This window comes from Oreochromis aureus, linkage group 16, assembly GCF_013358895.1.
Source record: "Oreochromis aureus strain Israel breed Guangdong linkage group 16, ZZ_aureus, whole genome shotgun sequence".
Taxonomy (NCBI): Eukaryota; Metazoa; Chordata; class Actinopteri; order Cichliformes; family Cichlidae; genus Oreochromis; species Oreochromis aureus.
Window position 1 is genome coordinate 4,115,318 of NC_052957.1, and position 23,585 is coordinate 4,138,902.

The following is a 23,585-nucleotide window of genomic DNA, read 5'->3' on the forward strand; positions in this document are numbered from 1 at the left end:
AACATTTGGCCAGACTTTCTCCGTCAGGATTTTTTGGTAGATAGCAGAAATTCATGGTTTCATTTACCACAGCAAGTCTTACAGGTCCTGAGGCAGGAAGACAGACCCAGACCATCACACCACAACCACTATATTTTACTATTTGTATGATGTTACGTTTCAGAAATGCTGTGTTACTTTGATACCAGATGTGATGGGACACACACCTTCCAAAAACTTCAACTTTTGTCTCATCAGTCCACAGAGTAGCTTTGATCACAGTGGGAAGGAAAAACTTCCTTCCAGCACAAAGTAACCTGCAGCACAACCAGGCTTATCTGCTGTGAGTGGTCGGGGGTGATGGGAGGAAGACAGGACAAAGACACACTGTGGAAGAGAGCCAGAGATGAATAATGACTAATGATTAAATGCAGAGTGGTGTATAAACACATAGTGAAGACGAAACGCTCAGACCCCAGCAGCCGAGACCTATCCGGTTGTTCAGTGATGACGCGACGAATCCTACTTCCGGGCCTAAAGTAGTCTGCGTTTAATATGGCTTTTGTGTTGTTAACATGTTTAATGCTTTGTATTTTCTTCTATTTAATCTCAAAAAGCTCCTAAAAACAGTCAGTGATCACCGTTGACCTCCCTCGGCTTTTATTACCGCTAATCATTTATTTAAGCTCAGTTTTTAAAACCTTACGATGTAACTACAGCACAGCCCATGCAGCAGTATATGAATAACTAACCTCGTATTGTGGATGGATTATCTCACTTGTTCTCCTGGCTGAAGTTTGGTCCGTTTACAGCATCCTGCCATGCGATTACATTTGTTCCTGACCACCGAGAACACTCACGTTAACTTTTATCGAGTGGAAAAAAAGCTAGCTTGTTTATATTATGCTAACATAGCTGTGTCGCTAGCGGTCACGTAGCACATCATTATATACCAACTAGCCAAACTTCAGTAACCCTACAAACGTCACTGCTGTTTAGTTTTCTGTCTTCATTTATGTTGGAAGTGATAACAGAGCTGTACGTTTGAATTTGTTTCTAAACCCCTGCAGTCAGGACATGCTATATTGTATTTAGATGGAAGTTAGCGAGCTAACTTCCTGCTAACTTCTAACTCCGTTAAATGTCATAAATTCTGTTTTCATGGATGCCTGGATGTTAAACTCAATTGTTACACCTGGTAGAGAAGAACGCTGATCATTTTATTAAAGATGAAAGACTTTAGACAGTGTTTTAACTCTCAGTAATGCCACAGTAATCATTTGATATATGGACCTGCAGCAGAGTTTAGGCCCAGACACGGCTAGTGACGTCAGACTCAGTGTTGCCAACTCCTCAGTAAGGAAAATCGCTATTGGTTGTCCTAAAAGTCGCTAGAAGTCGCTAAATGACGTCATCACCTAATTTGCATAATTGGTCATGCTAATATAATTGTAACCTATGTTGTTGGAGAGAAAATAACATCGTGGAAGAGACATAAAGTGAGTAAAAACGTCCTAAATGCATTTAGAGTTTATTTAGAACTACAAATTAAATTTCTTTTAGCAATTATTGTTTTTTTTAATGTCACAATTCCAACCCTGCTCCTTTACCCGGGCTTGGACCGGCAAAAGTGACCCGAAATAGGCACTCTGGTGGAGTTACTTTGTGTGTGTGTGTTTATAAGTAGTTTTAAACCTTGTGATCCACAAAACAGCATAAGAGTAAAAGAGTAAAAGAAGAACTGACTGTGTTACAGCACCCGCTGCTTGTTGAGAGTAAAAGGGATACGTGCTTTCACGTCTTTTTTTAGCGACTTTTTTAAGAAAAAAAGTCGCTAGGGGGTCTGAAAACTCGCTAAATATAGCGACAAAGTCGCTAAGTTGGCAACACTGGTCAGACTGAACAACCGGATTGCAGCATGACAAATAGGGTCAAATGTCTAAATTTCACATTATAGTTTGCACAAAAATATTATGTCACATTTGACCTCTGATCTCACTTTTACATTTCACATCTGCCTTACTGTCAAGTCTACCTCAAAATGGATTATATATATATATAAAGCTAAATGTATTCATGGTAAGTTATTTACAAATCAATGCCTATTATAATGTTGGTGTAATCAAAGTAAACATCTGTCATGCTATTCTTACCCAATTTTTACTTTACTAAAAACCTCTTAAAGTACATTTAAAAAGAACAAAGAAAACAAAATAAATACACATAAACTCAAATACCATTCCTTTAGAAGTACTTGAGCTGTCTTAATGCACTCTGAGTGCTTTTTATTGAGAGTATGGGATTCTGTTCCTTTGAATCTTTGTCACTGAAAAAGGATAATATTTAACCAACACTTTATTAATTCTTTTATTATATATATGAATTATTGATCATCAAGAGGTTGATAATAGTTTATAATATTGTGATAGCAGAATTGGTCTTAAGAACTTTATGGTGAAAAAGAATTAATTTTATTTTAGTCATTGTAGTTTTTTCACGTGTAGAAGTAACATTGCATGCATTTTGCTTACAGACAGAACTGTTATCAGAATTATATTCTTGTAAGACTCACTTTTACAAGAATATAATTGTAATAACAGTTTTGTCTGGAAGCAATATATCAAAATTTCCCTCTTACCCTGCAGGTGGTCTTTATCCTTAAAATTCTGGTCCTTTACCAGAGTCCTGGGAGTTTGAGGGTTCTGTGCAGTATCTTTGCTGTTCCTAGGACTGCGCTCTTCTAGATAGAGTTCTCGGATATTGTTCCTGGGATCTGCTGGAGCCACTCGCCCAGCTTTGAGGGTGATTATTAATGGGACCACTGTTACCTTCACACTCCACATCTTCTCTCAGCTCTTGGTACTTCTTAATCTTCTCGTATTCCTTTTTCCTGATGTTGGCATTGCTCAGTATAGCTACATCTACTAGTTACTACTATGTCCGGTTGGTTAGCCATCACCAGTTTGCCTGCATCTGGAAGGTCTGGAAGGTCCACAAGATATTAATTCGGCCGGTAATTCGAATTCAAGGTCAAAATGGGTGGTTGAGTCATTTACATAGGTGGTGGTTGAAATTACATAGGTGGTTGAGTCATCTTTACATAGCCTGCACCTGGGGTCTTGCCTGATGTGGTAGACCCCAACCTCTATTGATCTTATGCCTAAGCATAAGTTGTTTCTGTGCTCCCATGATTAGTACCTCTGTGCTCTCTTTCAGTTCAGCTTTGTCCAGCCACTTGTAGCCAATTGTCCAGCCATATTAACCACTTATTCTATCTGGTCCAGACTGTGCAGGAGCCTGTCCTTCCATGAAGGTTCCTCTTCTTGCTCCTCATCCCTCATGGATTTTTGCTGACTGAGGTATTCACTAAGCACGTAGTTAGTTGGGGCCCTCTGGTAGAGGACTCAAGCCTGAAGGGTAATGACCACAGGCAGGACGAGTGGGGAATTTATGAATGAATTCTACATGATTACTATTAATAAAAGTAAATAAATAAAGGTTAAAACTAAACTTGTAGTTGAATTGAACATGATTACTATTAATAAAAGAAAAAAAAACATTTTAAAACTAAACTCATATCAAATAAATTGTTTTGATACCTTGTTGCACATAAAAAGGCTTCAGAGATAACAACAATAATAAGAGTGGTAATAATTATAACAACACAATCTTTTCAACACCTTTGCAATACTCAGACAGTAAGATGTTAACTATGTTTCACATAAAAACAAACCAATAAGGGTCAAAAGTAAATAAAAGAGTTAAAAGATTAAAGTTAAGCACCTAGGATAGGAGTAGTAGAATTAATGACTATGATGTGATTTTACAGCAATAAAAAGCATATCAGAGCTCAAGAACAGAGGATGGGGAAGTTGCTATCTCTAGAGTCCAGAGTCTATCTGGCTATATCTCAAAGCTACAATAAAACACTTGTGATAACTGGATGCGGTGCCAATTTTAATTGTGTAACAATGCAATAAAAAGGAAAAATATTGCTGTTAAATAGCTCGGCTACAATCGAAAAATATCAGTTGTTCTGTTTTTGAGCCACAATGAAGAAGTTGCTGTGGGTCTTTTGTCTGTACATTTTTTGTCTCAGTGGTTGTCAGAGCAGTGAGGTGAATGGAAGGGAGGACTTCATGCTTCTTGCAGGGCCTCTGACAAAGCAGGTGGTCAGAAGCTCGGACAGAAGCGTAAATGATGCCTTTGACTGCAGTCATCCCGTTCCTCCTGGCTCTAAGCAGTACTTTGAGTACCTGCAGAGCAGAGGGGTGACCCACTTCAAAGTACCGCTGTCATGGGCTCAACTTCTTCCTACAGGCCACCCCAGCCAGCCCCAGCAGGCTGTGGTTAGATGTTACCAGACCCTGCTGAAACAGCTGCTGGAAGCGGGCCTTCAGCCTCTGGTCATCCTTCATGGATGGACAGTTCCAGAGTCTCTGCAATCAAGGTATGGAGGCTGGGAGAGCCAGGAGCTGGCACAGATGTTTCAGCAGTATGCAGAGTTTGCCTTCCAAGAGTTTGCACCACTTGCACACTCATGGGTGACACTGGATGGTGTTTGGCATGACGGGCAGCCTGCAGATGCTCCCAGTTTTCTGCAGAACATCCTTCAACTCAACAAGAACATTTACCAGATGTACCATCAGCGCTTTCCTGACAAAGGTGAGTCAAATTAACAGGAAAAAGTGAATATTAAAGACAAAAGTGACGTGACTACATTTATGCTTTAAGAATTATTCATTACTTAGTATTCAATTACTTTTTTTTTATTTCTCTGAGGCTTGAGTTCACTTAAAGTATTGTTTATAAGCAAGAGTCTTGAGAAATCAACTGTTAAAAAAAATAGTGTATAACCAACCTAAGTTGATAAAATCCTTCAGCACATGTTCAGCTGTTCCCAATAGTAAAAGTGCCTTTCATGCTTGCATATTTACAGGCAGACGTCTGTCACTGGGACTGAAAACTAAAGATGTGGCTTCTCTCTCCCACATTAAAGCTTCAACAAGTGTAAGTTTTTTTCTTTTCTTTTATGTATGCGTATCTTTTAAACACTAATACAGTGTAGTCAGAATTTCACCCCCTTTCATGGTTTTTATTTTGGATCCTAATAATATTTTCTGTATTTGATATTATTTAGATAATCAACACAACGTTGAAAAAAATGTGTGTCCTTGTCCACAAGAACTAATTAAAAATCCTTTAGTTAAAGTTTAACAATGCCTTTCTGTCATTTAACAGCTAACAATTTGAAACGTGCATGTGATCATGTGGTTGGCAACCTCTTCTCCATGCTGTGTTATCGCTTGTTCTTACTTGAGCTAAAATCATCTAACTCCCCTCCTCAAAATCATAAATAAAAAAAAGTAATCATTAAACAGACAGTAATAATCTATTGTGTTAATTTTTATTATTTTGTTAGAAAAGGCCATTTTGCCATAATCAAAATGAAATATTTTGTATTTATAACAAGCTCTAGTCATTTATTCAATAAATATATCAGTAAGAAAATCCTTCCATGGCCTCAGAAGCGACCTTTAGAAGAAATAATTTTGTTAATTTCTGCCAGTAATGGACTACTTCTTGCTGAAGTTTAATCATGTCAGTAACAATGCAAATTTTCTTTGGTTGCAAAATATTTAATGATTTTGTTTTTGCATTCAAGGCTTGTTTTTAAATCTCTTCAAAATATTGCAATTCTCAATTTCTGCTTTTTAATGGATTCACCATCTGCTTAGGATCACTATTCCACTGAAAGTCCTAGTTGATGGCCGCTTACATGATCTTTACCACTCATTGATAACATTGATAACATATAATTTATGTGGTCACAATCAGTGACCCCATTAAGAAGCTTTCTGTATTACAGAGGCCATTTTTACTGTGGTAAAACAATGAAATCTCAAAATTTTTTAAAGACAAAACATTATTTCCATTTTAAAACTGAAAATTAAAACTGTATGTCATTTAGACCGAAAAATGTGCATAAATTACACATTAATTGGCTGTTGTGAAATCTATATTTGCCTCTTGTAGAGGGTTTTTCCTTGTTTTTCCTTGTAAAAATTATTTCAAACCATTTAAATAATTATTTTATCCCATTTTTTAAATATTATTTATTTTAACTTTGGTTTTGTTGGGGGCATTCAACGACTCTTTACATCACACAGTCTTAACAGTGACAACAACAGCAGCACTAACATACCTGAGGTTAATCATTCCCAAAGGAAATTGGAATCATTGTAACCAAATCTGAAACTACTGATTGCTGTTGCATAGATTTTAATTGGTCATATAATTATATAATTTTTTTTTGTTTCAAATATGATTGATTACTAAATTACTGAATTTCCCAGGAGGAACGCACCCAAGGGATTAATAAAGTTCTATCTAATCTAATCTCTGGTTTTCTGTTTATTTAAAGGATGGAACTGGCAACGTAGAATAAGTCACCTTAAACAAATTAAACTGTCTGAAATAATGCTTCAAAAAGTGTGTCCCAAAATTTCCTTTTTTTACATGACTGTTCCTGTTCCTGTTTTTGCAGGAAAGGTTTACTATAATACATTTCACATTAAGTCTCTTGTCATTATGTCCCATCTCAGAATGACGTGTGACGACCTGATGTTGTGTATCTCCTGTTTTGAACAGATGGATTTCTTGTCAGTGCACATTGACTACAACTGTGCCATCTCTTCAGAGTTTGAAAATGAGCTGAGGAACTTACAGGTACAGTAACCATAATAAGATGGGTTTTTTAAACATTGCATTTAACATTTTGCTGATACAGCAAAGCTACATGTTTTTCATTTTATCTTGTAGATTTTGAGCAGGAACTTGCCTATCCTGATTTACAAGATGAGTGCTCATGATTGTTCTCCCAATGATTACCAGCTTCTTGGAGATTTCCTGAATGGTAAATGTCATGACAGCTTTTTGGCTTTCCAAATGTAAGATATAAAAAGTTGATTAAGATTGATTTCCCATAACAGAAATGAGAATAATACTTTATTCTTTATGAATGTGCAGCTGTATATGTAAAAGAAACAATAGGACTTTCCAGTAGCTGTCTTAGTAGAGATTCGTGTTTTTGTCTACATGAAATACGTACTGTGCCTAATAAACCAGTTACCAAGAACATACCAAATAAACACGTATACTTGATACATTTAATGTTAAATGTTTCTTTGAATAGAGCATCACTTAATATTGTGTACAGTGTACATCCTGTAAAAAAAATGGCTTTTTAAAAAAGCTATCTGAAGATATTATGGGATGGCAGAATAAAGAAAAACAAACAAACACAACATCTGGACAAATCCTCTGGTGTTGTTAACTGAACAAAATACATTAAGATAAAGTTCTAGATCTTGGGAGTGTGAAAACTTCTTGTTATGGGCCAGTGATGTTATATAAGGCACCTGTAGACTTAGCCTTTGATTAAGGAAACTGCAAATGGGTTTTTATTAAAGATTAAAGTGGATTATTTCTAGATATAATAAAATACAATTCCTTACATAAACTAACAGAAGGATTACCAAATTTACAAATAAAGTAATTAAATATATAACATTTATTATATTTTATTATATAACATATTTTATTTTAAAAGTAATACATTTTTCATTATCACTTATTTATTGTCAGTAATAAAACAATTCATATTTCTTGAACACAACACAGTCTTGATGGAGAATGGCCTGAATATTGTGGGGTGTGACATGAAGGACATGTTAGGAAAGCTAGACATGGAAGAAGCTCTTGTCAAGTAAGAGTTCATTTTCTGATTTATATGTACTGGAATTGTGTTATTTTATTTTTTATTTCATATTTGTTTAAAAATTTGCTTATGTTTTTCGTGTCTCTCTCTTTCCAAAAGTCATGGTATTTCACACCACACCAGGATGACAGGGTCAAGAAACAGTTATCAGACTGTGTGGGATAAATTTAAGGCCCAGACCACAGCAGAACGAGATCTTTTCCTTCAGGAATCATTCCCCTCTGGCTTCCAGTGGGCCACCTCCAGCGTATCCTTTAAAGTTGAAGGTGGCTGGTCAGAAGGCGGGAAAGGAGAGACTATTTGGGACCGGTTTGGTCATGAAGGCTTGGCCTTTGCAAATCAGACAGCTGACCTAGCTTGTGACAGTTACCGTAAGGTAGATTATGATGTCTACCTTCTGCGAGGTCTTCAGGTCAACACCTACCAGTTTTCCATCTCTTGGGCCCGTATTTTCCCCACAGGGTACCGACAGAGCCAATCAGAAAAAGGAGCTCAATACTATGACCAGCTGATAAATGCTCTCATTGCATCTGACATACAACCCATTGTCACTCTGTACCACTGGGATCTGCCTCAAGCACTCCAGAATTATGGTGGATGGACCAATGCCTCCATTGTAGAGGCCTTCAAAGACTATGCAGACTTCTGCTTCTCCAGGTTTGGAGACAGAGTCAAGATCTGGAACACATTCAATAGTCCCTGGGTAGTGAGCCATGCCGGGTATGGTATTGGTGTGCATGCCCCAGGAGTAAAGGACTATGTGGAATCTTCCTATCAGGTGAGAGTGATGTTATTAGAATACTATAATTAATCACTTTATTATAAGTATTATTGTTTCACTGATGTATTTAACGTTTGATTTTGCATTATCAGGTCACTCACAATATTCTCAAGTCACATGCCGAGGCCTGGCATGTCTATAATGACAATTACAGGAAAACACAAGGAGGAAAAGTGGGTATTGCCTTGAACTCTGACTGGGCTGAGCCCAGTGACCCTGCCAAACCTGAAGACGTAGCAGCTGCAGACCGTTACCTGCAGTTTATGCTGGGCTGGTTTGCACATCCCATATTTGTAAATGGAGATTATCCTGCAATACTCAAAGATCAGGTGGAACAGAAGAAAACCACATGCCCTGACTCTGTGCCAGCAAAGCTCCCAGTTTTCACTCCCACTGAGAGCCAGAGGATACTTGGTACTGCTGCACTTTTTGGTTTAAATCACTATACTTCTCGGCTGGTCAGCAACAGTAATGGTGGGTGCACCCCTGGTCCTGACGGTGTTGGTGACTTCCATCCAACTGTGGACCCCACATGGAGTTCCACAGCTTCTGACTGGATCTATCCTGTTCCTTGGGGACTTAGAAGGCTCCTAAACTACATTTCAACAGAATACCTGAATGTTAACAAATTGCCTATATACATAACAGGAAATGGGATGCCAACAGATTACAGTGTTGACAGTCTCACTGACACCAGCAGAATGGACTACATGAGAAGTTACATCAATGAGGCCCTGAAAGGTTAGTGTTGGGGATTTTCATGATTTGAAGTCATTTTTTTTTTAGAGAGAGAGTTAAAATAATTCCAATATTAATTTTGTTTTTGTGTGTTCATTTTATAGCAACACTCACAGATGGAGTTAATGTGCAGCGATTCACAGTCCAGTCACTCATGGATGGATTTGAGGCAAACCAAGGCTACAGCCAAAGATTTGGTCTTCACTATGTCAACTTTGAAGTCGGATCCAGACCAAGGACCCCAAAGCAATCTGCATATTTGTACGCTGAGATTATTGAGCAAAACGGTTTCAGTTCACAAAAAAGTAAGAAGTTTAAAGCTGCAGAAAGGCCATTAACTCGACGTTTAGCTGCCTTACCACCCTCAGAAGTTCCATCTCAGGCAAAGGTAGTTTGGGAAAAATTCTCTTCACAGTCAAGCTTCAACAGAAAAATGTACCATTATGGCACTTTTCCTGAAGGCTTCAGTTGGGGAATTTCTTCTTCGGCCTACCAAATTGAAGGTGGCTGGAATGCTGATGGCAAAGGTCCTAGTATATGGGATACATTCACTCAGACAACTGACAGTATTCCTGACAGCGCAAATGGCAATGTAGCCTGTGACAGTTACAACAGACTTAATGAAGATCTCTACATGCTGCGGGCTCTGAGGGTGAAGTCATACAGATTCTCTTTGTCCTGGTCCAGGATCTTTCCTGATGGCACACGAAAGTCCCTCAACCAGAAAGGTGTTGACTACTATAACAGACTCATTGATGGTCTTATAGCGTACAATATCGAACCCATGGTAACACTGTACCACTGGGACCTTCCTGAAGCTTTGCAAAAGGTCTATGATTGGGATAAAGCAGAGATGATTGACATTTTTAATGACTATTGCGACTTCTGCTTTGCTACTTTTGGTGACAGAGTGAAATTCTGGATAACCATTAACCAGCCTCAGACAATTGCATGGTCTGGATATGGACTAGGAAATATGCCACCAAATGTTGTGGACCCAGGATATAGACCATACATAGTTGCACACAACCTCATTAAAGCTCATGCCAAGGCCTACCACACATATGATGACAAGTACCGTCAGTCACAGGGTGGTCTAATCTCCATTGCCCTCAATGCTGATTGGTTTGAACCTGCTGATGTCAACGTAGTCCGTGAAGTGGTGACTGCTGACCGGGCAATGCAGTTCCAATTAGGATGGTTTGCACATCCTATTTTTAAGAATGGTGACTATCCTGATGCACTGAAGTGGCAAGTTGGGAACAAAAGTGAAATCCAAGGTCTTCCACAGTCAAGACTTCCTTCCTTTACTGAAGAAGAAAAGAACTTCATCAAGGGAACTGCTGATGTATTCTGTGTAAATCATTACACTACAAAGGTAGTGAGCTATTTTACAGCTGCACTTCAGCCTCACTCCTATGAATGGGACCGAGACATGAGAGAAGCAGAGGAACCTGATTCACCAACTACAGCAATTCCTAACCAAAAAGCTGTGGCCTGGGGCTTGAGGAGACTCCTCAACTGGATCAAGGAGGAGTATGGTGATCCAGAGATTTACATTACTGAGAATGGAGCAGCAGTAGAATGGGATGACTTTGAAAGAGTGATGTTCTACAAGGCCTATATCGATGAGGCTCTAAAAGGTGATATAAAAATATTTCAAAAGATATTTAACATTTGTCAAGACTGCTATGAATGGTTGTTCATTATTTTGTGTGTGTGTGTTTGCATTTGTGGTTGCATTACAGCCTATGACCTTGATGGTGTGCGGTTGCAAGGATACACAGCAACAGCTTTTATGGATTCTTTTGAGTGGCTGCACGGGTACAAATTTCTATTTGGTCTGCACCATGTGGACTTCACAAACCCAGATCGGCCAAGAACACCAAAGTACTCAGCTCATTACTATTACAACATCATAAAGGATAATGGTTTCCCCTTGCCAGATGATGAGAAGATGCTTTATGGTCACTTCCGAGAGGATTTCATGTGGAGCACTGCTTCATCAGCCTACCAAGTAACTTATTCTTTTACTGCAATTTTACTTTTACTCAATTAAGCAATAATAAGGGAATGATCTGAATCCTGTGTTGCTTCCCTTGTTTTCATCTCTTTAAATTACTATTTTGCATTTACTGTGTCCAGATTGAAGGAGGATGGAGGGCTGATGGAAAAGGTCTAAGCATCTGGGACAAGTTCTCTCACAGTCCTTCCAAAATATTAAATGATGACAATGGGGACATAGCCTGCGACAGTTACAATAAAATAGAAGAGGATGTTGCGATATTAAAGCAGCTGAAAGTTAGCTATTATCGTTTCTCCTTATCCTGGCCGAGAGTCCTTCCTGATGGCACCATCAATAACATTAACGAGGCTGGAATCAATTACTACCAAAGACTTTTGGACGCACTGCATGCTGCCAATATCCAGCCACAGGTATGTATAATTCCTTGCATCTCAGAAAGATACATGGGAAGTTGGTGAATTCAGTAAGACAGCGATTTTTCCTTTCCTTTCCTTTCCCCTTCAGGTTACTCTGTACCACTGGGACCTGCCGCAAGCTATAGAGGATTATGGAGGCTTTTTGAATGAGAGCTTTATTAACCTTTTTAGGGACTATGCTGACCTCATGTTTGACCGTCTTGGTGACAAAGTGAAAATTTGGATCACCTTTAATGAACCAATCATTATAACCAACCATGGATATGGCTTTGGTAGCTTTGCTCCAGGTACAGTTTAAGTAATTTTAAATATTGCTTTGCATTAGTGCTGCATGCTCTCTCTTTCTCTGTGTCAAATGTGTCCATGTTTGTCTCCAGGAATCAGTTCAGGACCAGACACTCTGCCCTACATTGCTGGACACAACCTGCTTAAAGCTCATGCTGAGGCCTGGCATCTCTACAATGACAAGTACAGGGCCAAACAGAACGGCATAATTTCCATCACTGTCAACTCTGACTGGTCTGAACCCAGAAATCCTTATAGACAGGAGGACTATGACGCTGCAAGACGTGTGGTGGAGGTATGCCAATTCTTCCCAGATCTGAGAAAAGGAAATTGATGGCAGTTAGTTTCAAATGACTATTGTGTTTCTCTTTGTGCAGTTCTATCTTGGCTGGTTTTCCCATCCCATATTTAATGGTGACTACAGTGAAATTGTGAAGACAAGAATACGAGAACGAAGTCTGGCTGCTGGTCTACCACAGTCTCGGTATAATGAACGCTATTATTAAATGCTTAAAAGTTTTTTTTGTTATCCTTTAAGTAACTCTATAGTAAAATACTTTAACTCACATACAAGTCTGCTAAAATCAATAAGGTAAGTTTGGTGTCACTTCAATTTCTCCAGGTTGCCTGAGTTCACTCCAGAGGAGATTAAGAGAATTAAGGGCACTCATGACTTCTTTGGACTAAACCATTACACATCTGTGCTGGCATTCCCTGTGGACCACGGAGATGCTCCAAGCATTGAGGCAGATAAGTAAGAAGTTAACATTTGAAAAATAAATGTCTTCTGGGACTACTGCTTCTGAACAGCTTCACTTTATTCTGTACTTCTTTTAACTTTGTCCCCTGCAGGGGTGTAGTTGTAGTTTCTGATCGTACCTGGCTAGATGCAGGCTCCGTCTGGCTTAAGGTTGCACCATTTGGCATCCGGAGATTGCTGAACTTCATTAAGAATGAATATGGAAATCCACCAATTATCATCACTGAGAATGGAGTCTCAGAGCGGGGCCCTGTTGATCTAAATGATGTTCACAGGATCTACTTCTATGAAAAATACATCAACGAGGTGTTGAAAGGTATCAGAGCTTCTCTTTCAAAGAAATCTAAATCCAGGAATTGGAAACAAAAATCCAGATGTTTTGTGTGTAATATGAATGCTTTCAAATTATTCTGCTCTTTCTTTTAAAGTAAGACAAAAAAAAATTCTTCCCTTTACAGCTTACTTGCTTGATGGTGTGGATGTGCGTGGTTACACAGCGTGGTCACTGTTGGACAACCTAGAGTGGGCTGCTGGCTATATAGAGAGATTTGGCCTGTTCTACGTTAATCGCTCAGACCCTAATCTTCCTCGAGTGCCCAAGAACTCTGTTAACTTCTACACCAAAATGATAAAGTGCAACGGATTCCCTGACCCTGAATCAGGACATGAATGCCTGAACCCAGAGTCTGGAGGTAAGCTGACAAAGATTTGCTCAGATACCTGTTTTACAGAACCCAGTTAAACATTTCATCTAATGACAAAATGTGTAATGAGAATGTAACAACATTTTATTTAGCATAAAATCCATTGGAGTGTTGGAGTTGGAGTGTTGGAGTGCAGTGTTTCATAAACAAGGAGCAGAGTAAAGCACTTCAAGTCAAGTTAAAGAGACCTGATGAAAATAAGTGTCAGGATAGTATATCCGCTAAAGTTTGGACTTGTACTTGTTTTCCAGGTTCAGTCAGAACACTGTTGTTATAAACTGATAAACTGATAAGGATATGCTCAGACACCTGTTTTAAATGATAGACATTTAAATTAAATGTTCAAAAAAATAACTTTTCAGTGGGTTAATTAGTACCCCCTTGCCAAGCCTCTATGACCTCTACTGCTGTGCAATAATTAAAATAAAGTTTTGATTTACAGTACTATACTTCAAATGTTCATAAATAAACTTTTTTTTTCATTGTGTCTCTTCTGCAGCAACAACTGCACCAACAGCTGCACCACCAGTCAACATTAACAGTGTGAAATTCCTTGGTCTGGATCTCTCTGCCGATGATGCTGAGACTGGACTTTACACCACATTTGCTCTACTGATTGTTGCAGTAGTAGGAGTCATTTGTGTTTCTGTTTTCCTCTTTAAGATAAAAAAAAAGGCCATGTAAAGTGAACATGTGGACAGTATCAAAATGGAGTGAAAACTGTAACTGCAAATAAGATGATGTGCAGTGTAGGCCCCTGTAAACAGCATTTCATTGCAGGCCTTTACAGACTGAACAATACTTGAACTACTGGACTCAGCAGACATAGTATGTGTAAGATTTCTTATAACTAAAATTATAAGTTTCTCATTGCTTATTCAGTTATTAAATTCTTGTACATTATAATTTGCTTGATCACTAATCAAGATTATTAAAAGTGTCATTTCATCCTGTAATCAAAATAAAAAAGTAATTCTTGTAATAAAAGCATTTTTTTCACTTTTTTGTACAGTGAGAAGTATTGTTCAATACTGATAGTGTTACCTTGAAGTAACCAAATGTAACGATCCTGGGTCGTTTGACCCAGTGTTTTGAGTTTACATATATTTTGTTGTTCATGTTTAAGTTCATTTAGTTATCTGAAGCTCCTCGGTTGCTCAGTTATAGTTCTTTGTTTATTAGATTCCCCTTTGCCTTCGCCCCTGTGTTTAAGTCTCCCTCGCCCTTCATGTGTTTCAATGATGTCTCCCATCTCCTCCTCTTGTTTACATGTTTCCCCCTTGTGACCAGTGTTGGACAAGTTACTTTGAAAAAGTAATTAGTTACTGTTAGAGTGATTTGTTAAATGTTGTCATTTTTATGCTTACCATCCATCTCTACATTGTTTAACTGTGTGAGGAAAGGAATTCTTTCTGTCCTCCCCTCCCCAGATTCTCGAGGTTCTGGGTGGGGGGCTGTAGTCTTTTATTACAGACACATCCTTGTGAAGGTCTTTTTGATGTAAGCTTCCTGCCCAGCAGGAGGTCTCACACACACACACACACACACACACACACACACACACACACACACACACACACACACACACACACACACACACACACATTCTTACTTACATACAGAAGTTCACACATATACATACAATGCCTTGTCTTAGAACCATGTGGGCGTTGCTTTGCTGTGTTTTGTGTGAACTGTCACAATAAAAGGCAGCGGGAGGAGGCCGGATTTGGGGTCATTTTCGTGGTGGACACAGACGAGGCCTTACAATACTATAAAAGTTACAATATTATAAAAGTAATTAATTACTAGGAAAAGTAACTATTGCGTAACTTTAAAAAAATGTTTAAATATGTAAAACAACTTGGATCCAGTCTTAATCAAAGTTACTAAAATAATAAAAAATAAATTACTAAACATACTTGAACATACTAAAACATATATACAACTCTCTGTTATAAAACTAAATATATAATTGAAGTAAATAGGCACTTTACAGAAGGAACTAACAGTAAACATTAATATATATGTATACAAACTATTCAAATGTTACTGTGATAATATGACAAAACACCAATCAGATAATATTTTATAATTGTAGAGAGAAGTATTTTTTAAATTTGTCATAAATAATACAATAAAATACAACAGATGTGTCAGAACCTTTGATATTTATTGCACATAAACAGGCTGCAACTGGCTGTCAAATAAGTATTAAATTAAATTATGCTTTTTAAGCAAATTAAATGAGCCAAACTGTAACAGCTTTAGAGAACTCTGGCTAAACAAGTATTTTCCTCCATGCAAAAGTAAATAGTTGAGGTGATTTCAATTTAACACAGAAAAAATACACTGTATAATAAAACTAAAACATTTTTATAAGGTATAAAAATGGAAACAGGTAATACAAAGTGTCAACTCCATGGCCATTTACAATCTATTTGAAGTCAAACGTGCTGTTCTTGCAGTAGAGGTATATTAGAGGGTCCTGTTTTAATGTCCTCTGCTTTTTTAAAACATGAAGAATTCTTATTTGCCACATCCACAAACCCCTTACATCCATTCATCCTAGCCATTAAACCAGTGGTTGTATCTCAAAACTAGGAGCTTCTCAAATTTCTCATCAGAAAGTCTGTTCCTCTTTGGAGAGAAGACGAGCTTTCCCAGGCTAAACAGTCTTTCTACTGGTGCACTGGATGGCGTGGCTGCATTGTATCTGAGTGAAATATTCTTTATCAGTGCATATCTATTCAGAGAGTCCATTCCATGTGATCCTGATTTGAAATAATCTATGACTTGACTTTCTGCAGTAGCAGAGGTGTCGTCCTCATCTTCAAAGGAAAAAAAAGTCATCCTCTGTGGCTGAGTCTGTTGGCATGTTGAGTTGGCATGTTGGTGTGCTGGTACCTGCTCGCTGGTCTTTGTCAAGGACAATTTTCCGGCACTCTGCCAGCAGACTTGCCTTGGCCTTGTCCTTCCTTTCCTGTGTCCGCAGCCAACGTAGTTTGAACTTGGGCAGAGTCACAGCAGCCAAGAGAGCATCTTCACTTTCCAACACCTCTGAAAATATTGTTTTGATTGCCTGAAAGTAAAGTGTGTAAAGAATATATTATACAACCTATCTATACACATAGACACACACACCACTTTATATATCATGTGCATCTTTAAAAATATATTGCATTTGACATAACATTTTTCATGATTGTTCTTTTTAAAGTACATGGTTTCTGTTCTTGCTTTACAGCAAAAGGTCTGATGTCTAGTCATACAACTCTAAAGCGTAGAATAAGATGTATAAACTAACAATATGCATTTACCATCCATATGTATAAAACGCAGTTGATTACAAATACAAGTTCTTACTGTGACAACTGCCTCTGGAAGATTTTCAAGAATTTGCAGGCCACTGCTCAACTCCAGGGTCTTAAACATTAATGTCTCCAGTGTCGGTAGGAGTATCCCATAAACAGTGTTCTCCCTGAAGAATGTCCAGTGCCACTGTAAGTGGCCTCATGACAGTGCAGTACTCCCTGATGAACTGATGTTCCCGCTCTGTCATGGCTGTCAACCCAAACTTGGAGAAGGTGGTGTTCAGCTCAACAAGAGAAATCAAACAGATTCGAGCCAGGGAATCATAAAACATATTCCATCTTGTAGTGCAAGGAACTAGCAGTTTCTTTCCAATAATGCCATCCACTGTCTCTGCAGCCACTGTTGAACGACTGGCCTTGTTCCATAACCCTGTGCACTTTGTGGTAGCGCTTCTATATACTGCCTTTGTTTCTGATTGTGAAAGTAGCCACTTGTTTATAAAGGCAGCATGTTCTCAACGACATACCTGGCTATCAATTTGTTTAATTCAGTCTGTGTCACAGTCACAAATGTTTGTGGAGAAGAGAAATCAAGCTTAGACTGGTTGGATTGCGTCGATACATCTCCATCGCTCGCTGAGCTCATGTTAGCCTCACCTGAGTTTGAGCTGCGCCTGCTAGCATCAACACCGTCGTTCTTGGTGACCAGTTTTGTTGAAGCATGTGACGTTGAGAGGTGCTTCGTAAGATTCGAATTGCTTGTAACTGATGTTGAAAGGCACTTTGTTCCAGGGCATAGGTTACATTTCACATACAGATTCTTGCCTTTTATCTCTTTGAGTGAAAAATAATGTCTGTACCTCCACTTAAAAAATGCTGCCTTCGAATTATCCGGGCTCTCCATGACTTTTGTTACTGTGCTATCTGTTTGTATGTGAACATCCGCCCAAGTCTACCTCTGATTGGTTTACTACCTTACTCGTACTCAGCCAATCAGAACCACTTGTGCAATTGTTTTGCCCTCCTACCTCCCAGTAAGCCGAAGACAGCTTTAACCATTTGTGTGTTGAAAAATAGTAACGCACCGCATTTTATTGTTAGTAACTGTAACGGCGTTGTAATGATAGGAATAGTAATTAGTTAGATTACTAACGCCGTTAGTAACAGCGTTACATGCTTGTGACCCATTCCATCTGTCATGTTTGTTTCCCCCCAGCCATTATGTTCTGTTTGTGCTTAGTGCCATGTCTCATCTCCAGTCCCCCTTTTTCTCTGTGTGTAGTTATAGTGTGCGTGCTCCTTGTCGGTTTGTTAAGTTAAATCTGTGTGTCATAGTCTGTCACGTGTTTCATGTCTGCGTGTCCTATGTCAAGCTCGTGTTGTTATGTCTGCATCCCATTATGTTTCCTGTTTTATTTTGAAGAGTCCAGTGTTTCCATGTTCAGTGTGTTTAGTTTTACTTCTCCTGTGGCGTCATTATTTTGATTTGTATCGGCTGTTTCCCCATGTGTTTCCACTTCTCCTGATCACCTCCTGTGTTTATTAGCCTCTGAGTTTTCATTTGTTCCTTGTCTGCCATGCTGCCATAAAGATCTTCATGTACTCATGCCAAGTCTTCACGTTTCAGGTTTTTCCATGCCAGATTTCCATGTTCATGTTCATCATCCAGACTTTTTTTGTTTTGGCTTAGTTCTCCCAGTTTAGGTTATTGTTTAGTTTCGCCTTTTCCCTTTTGTTTTATACTGTTAACCAGCCTTAAATAAACGGCTTGCTTCCTGTTAAGATTACGTTTTGTTTTTCGCATGTCAGCACTTGGGTCCTCCTTCTCACTCCACACAGTCAGCTTCCACTAACTGTGACACAAAATTCAATTGTCAGTCAAAACGCAGTATACTCCAAGTCCATCATCTCTTGCATTGGTCAACAATGACATGCCCAGTATATTTGTCATGACTTTTACAGAAAGGCAAGCAGAGATGATTGCCCTTCCTCCACTACATCCATGTAACACGATTAAAATAAAACACACCATCTATGCCTCTCTCCACTCTACATGGGTTCTTCATCTTTCTGCCCTCCTTCCTGGGTGAAGAATTGTAAAATATCATTACTACTACAGTCAAGTAAGTATCATATATTACCAAAAATTATTTGTTATTAGTTTAAAATGATAAGTGGTGGAGTAATTTTTTAAACCAATCCTTTGGAAAAAGAAGCAATGCAACTGTATGAAAACACTTCAGAACACAAACTGTTACTGGAAAATTGTACATTAAGTATCGAAATTAAATTATTATTCCTCAAAACATGTTCCCCATCAGTGTTAAATGGATCAGTACCATTGCTATACATGTTTAAGACTGAGCTGATTTTAAATACTTTATATGCTTTTTAATGTTCAGCGATCGTGGCTCAAGAGTTGGCAGTTTGTCTTGTAATCCGAAGGTTGCCGGTTCGAGCCCCGGCTTGGACAGTCTCGGTCGTTGTGTCCTTGGGGAAGACACTTCACCTGCTGCCTACTGGTGGTGGTCAGAGGGCCCGGTGGTGCCAGTGTCCGGCAGCCTCGCCTCTGTCAGTGCGCCCCAGGGCGGCTGTGGCTACAATGTAGCTTGCCATCACCAGTGTGTGAATGGGTGGATGACTGAATGTGTAAAGCACTTTGGGGTCCATAGGGACTAAGTAAAGCGCTATACAAATACAGGCCATTTACCATATTCCATAAAACATATTTTCGCAGTGGCTCTCCTGTGATGACCTCTAGATAGGTGGGATTTGATATGGTTAACCATCAATATCTATAAAGAGAATTAAAATATGCACGAAAACTGAAGGTGGAGTGTTGACAAAACATCTAATGTATTCCATTCAGACATTGTCATAGATGATAATCTGAAAGTGTTGCTGAGCCTGCACCTGCTCAACTTGCCTGTTTTATGGACATGGTCAGAGCTGCTGTCCATCTCCATCTTTATCATTTCAGCTTTCCTTGCTAATGTACTAAAGCAGTTACTGATAACCTTTTCAAACACCATCTTCTGTGTATCACACATACTGGCCAAAGTGGTTAGAAAGAGGAAACACATCTGTTACGATGCTCAATCACTGAAGTGCGTTTACTTGCTAATGCTAGCCATGTTTCCATATGAACCGCAGATCCTAGCTGATCTCAGAACAGTAAAAGCTAAGCCACTGACAGCTTGCCTCATAGCCTGCTCTCCCATCAGTTGACACGGAGCTTTCAGTGACAATGGCCGTTCTCAATATGCGTACTTGTGTGTACTTGCATTCTCGTGGACTTGTGATATGTCATCAGTCACAGACAAAGTAATGTTCCAATTCAGAATACGCATCAAGCCAGATGTGTTCTTGCTCCTCCTATTTTATCGAGCATGCATCGGTGGTGACTCGTGTGGACTTGGTGCAGCCAAATATCCCAGAATGCATTTTGTCCAAACTCAAACGCGGCAATGGTGGAGGAGAGTGGCTAAAAAGTTTGAAATATTACTGTTTCTGGGTTAAAAAATAAACTTTTAAGATATTTTCAAGCGAGAATGTAGCTGTGTAAACTTCAAATATCTGCTCTATTTATCAAGACATCACATATCCCTCCGGTTTTGTGCACCCCCACCCCTCTTACTTTAGTGTTCCCGGTCAAAGTTGACCGGTCCTTGTTAATTACTCATATTTCTAAAAGTGCTCTGACGTTTTTAGAGATGTCTGTTACCCCACCAGCTCGATCACTGACCAGGAGGTCGAGGCTCACTAGAGCCGGCGAGAACAGCGGACTTCCAGCACATCGTTTTCAACTTTCCCTGTCCGCGATCTTTCGCTACTCAGGTTAAACATGATATATAAGTCACTTAAATAACTTATCAATGTTAATGTTTGGTTTATTTTAATTTGGCTGAGATTAAAGGTAAGCTTCATAACTGGACTGTTTTATTTAATATTGAAGTCTTGCTTGGAGAGCTGTCAGGATAGTTTGAATTTTACCTGTCATATCCCTGTCTGTTCAGTTCTCTTCCAAACCCCAGCTGTCTTTTGTAATGTCATTGATGACATTAGTTCACATTTTATTTAGAGTCTTTAATTAGATTTTGTAACGGTGTAACACCCCAAAAATCATCTCTTTCAGACACTGAACACAATGTGCGACCCTTTACCTGAGCAACAGATATGGTTAAATTTCAGTCTTGTCACAGTCCTGGGTCATTGATCCAGTGCTTTGTGTTTGTGGACTTCTTGATTAAACGTTATGGCATTTCTAGAGTGACTCATTTTTCATAGTTTAGTTTTTCTTAACCGTATCCGTTTTTCTGATTGTTTATCCCTTTTGGTTCTATTTCCCTTAGTGTTTTCCTTCCTTGTGTGTTGTCCTCAGGGTTTCCTGTGTTTGTCGGTCTTGTTGTCATGTCCTATCTATTATAGTCTTCGTCTCTGTGTTCTGTCTTTAACACACTCCTCAGTCTCTCTCGCCCTCTGTGTCTCTCTCTGTATCTTTCTTCCTCGCCCTCTTAGTGGTGTCTATGTATTTCGTCTCCCTTACTTGTTCCCGTGTTGCTCTAATTGTGTTTCATCTCATCACCCCAGACTGTCACGTGTTACCTGTCTGCTTGTTCCCTCTCCTATTGTTAAGTTCTCTTTGTCTGGGTCTCACGGTGCGTGTCACTTCCTGATTAATTTTGAAGCTACCTTGTCTGATGTGTGTTATGTTCAGTTTTGCTTCCGTTGTTCGGTTAGTCAGATTTGCTCCAGCTGTGTTTAAACCTGTTGCCCATCCTCTTGTTATCCTCTGTATTTATGTTCTTCATCATGTCGTCAGTCTTGATGTCCTCCCGTCATGTTTCTCCCCATGCTGTGTGCTTCATGTTTTGCATCTTAGTTACCATGCCAAGTGTTTATTGTTTGGTACTTTTAGTTTGTAGTTCTCAGCAATCGATCTGTTCATGTTTCGCCTCAGGAGTCCTGTGTTTGGGTCCAACCTCTGCTTGCCAAACAGCCAGGCCTTGGCAGGTCTATAGTTCTGAAGTAAACAATTTTAAAACCAAAGGTGATGTTAAAGCCAAACATTATTGTCAAAAGATATTAATTATTGAAGGTAGTTAAAAGAAAAATAAAAGCAACAACTTTTAATTATAACAAAACTTTGACAGGAGACACCAACCCACTGACATAAATATGCTCAGGAATATAAAGTAAAAAGTAAGTAAAATGCAGTCAATAATAAACATCTATGCCTTCAGTTTGTTCATTTCTTTTGCTCATGTTCATGTCTTAAAATGTATCGCAACTTCTGTTATTGCAGCAGGTAGCCATGATGAGGAGCTATTATGCAAGAGTTATAAAGTGAATAAATCCGTCATTCACCTTCTGTTGCATTAAACCAGAACCAGACTGTAATGTAAAGGATGTCCTGCAAAGTTTGAAATGGGGTTTAGAAGGGCACATCAGGGTCTAATCAAAGAAAATGTCACAGTTTATGCAAAACACTGAGAGTCAGGACGCACTTGAAAATGATTTTAATGAACGCTTTCAAGTTAGTAGCAGGTAGGATTTCGCAGCAGTTCAGAACAGTACTGGAATTATTATCAATATGAAATCCTTTGTTTACAAAGGTAGTATCAGTAAGACTGAGACCTGTGTACAAAAAATAATTATGAATATAATATAAAACAACATAGTAAAGATGATCACAAATTAAGAAAAAAAAAAAAACACATGCAAGAGTAGTTCAAGAGACTTAATAATGTTCCAGTGAAATCAGAGATTGTAATTTAAAAGTTTTTTGTGGCTTGTTATAGGAAGCAAAGTATTTAAACCTGGTTTTTCCAAGTTCACTGTGAAGAAGAGGTACAGTCAGTGTTAAAATGTGTAAATTCAGGTAGGCAGTCAACCTATGCAGTAGAGAACTGTAAATAAATGTTGCGCTTTATTGCTGAGCAGCAAAATCCCTCTGTCAAACAAGATGCAGTGGCGAGTAAGAAAAGAATCATCTGTGATAAATCATGATGCACTGTGATACACTAAATCTAGAGGCTTGAAAGTGGATGTAGAAGCATGCATATAAAATATATCACCATAATCAATGTAGACAAAATTGTGGATTTGATGTTACAATATGTGAATGAGAAGCAAGATTTAGATGTAAAAATCCAATCTTTGTCTTTAATTTTCTTTTTTTTCAATATTCCATATTGTTTTTAAAAGGAGTCTATCATCCAGCCAGAGTCTGAAGTATTTATAACAATCAACAGTTTCAGTTTTATGATCATGAAGGGTCTGAATATGGACTGTAGGCTGGGTACTTTTATGTGCCCTTGTAAATATCATGATTGATAACTGATTGCCGAATTGAATCTCACACAGACTGTTTACATTACATTAAAAATAGTGTAAACTTGGAAAAACATACATAAAAGAGGTCAAAAAATAGATCCCTGTGGAGCACATTTGGTAGATTACTGGTGAGTGGACTTTAAACTCGGGTTCTAATAGAAAGATAGTAATTAAACCATTTCAAGGACTGTTTATCCAAACGAACTGAGAATTTCTTTTTGAGAGAATCTCTTTCTGAGAGTTTCTAATTCCAAATTGATCTCCAAATTCCCCAGTTCACTGAGGTATTGCATTTAAAAAATAATACAGATGAACTGGAGCAGTCAAAATTTTCACTGCAGGCAGAAAAGCTGTAAATGATTGGTTGTTGGTGCAGCAGTGTAATGCAGTAATTTTTGCATTAAAAATTGCCATATCTATTTACGCTTTGTTTCACTGGAGTCACCAGCCAGGGCTGGACTGGGAC

General features: G+C 38.6%; 1 protein-coding gene across 2 annotated transcripts; it reads left to right on the forward strand.

Moving 5' to 3' along the window:
* The first annotated feature begins 3,868 nt into the window (after nucleotides 1-3,868).
* Nucleotides 3,869-14,462, forward strand: LOC116324944 (lactase-phlorizin hydrolase-like). Of its 2 annotated transcripts, none has more exons than XM_039600149.1 (17): nucleotides 3,869-4,644; nucleotides 4,919-4,989; nucleotides 6,631-6,708; nucleotides 6,802-6,895; nucleotides 7,663-7,747; nucleotides 7,859-8,537; nucleotides 8,633-9,281; nucleotides 9,383-10,921; nucleotides 11,027-11,295; nucleotides 11,424-11,714; nucleotides 11,809-12,007; nucleotides 12,098-12,300; nucleotides 12,383-12,489; nucleotides 12,628-12,759; nucleotides 12,858-13,081; nucleotides 13,224-13,457; nucleotides 13,969-14,462. In XM_039600149.1, the coding sequence occupies exons 1-17, from the start codon at nucleotides 4,032-4,034 to the stop codon at nucleotides 14,151-14,153; spliced, it is 5,652 nt and encodes a 1,883-aa protein (XP_039456083.1). In that variant the 5' UTR covers nucleotides 3,869-4,031; the 3' UTR covers nucleotides 14,154-14,462. The 2 variants fall into 2 exon arrangements, with proteins under 2 accessions (XP_039456083.1, XP_039456084.1); XM_039600150.1 differs by having other exon boundaries at nucleotides 4,540-4,644; nucleotides 4,923-4,989.
* The last annotated feature ends 9,123 nt before the right edge of the window (nucleotides 14,463-23,585 follow it).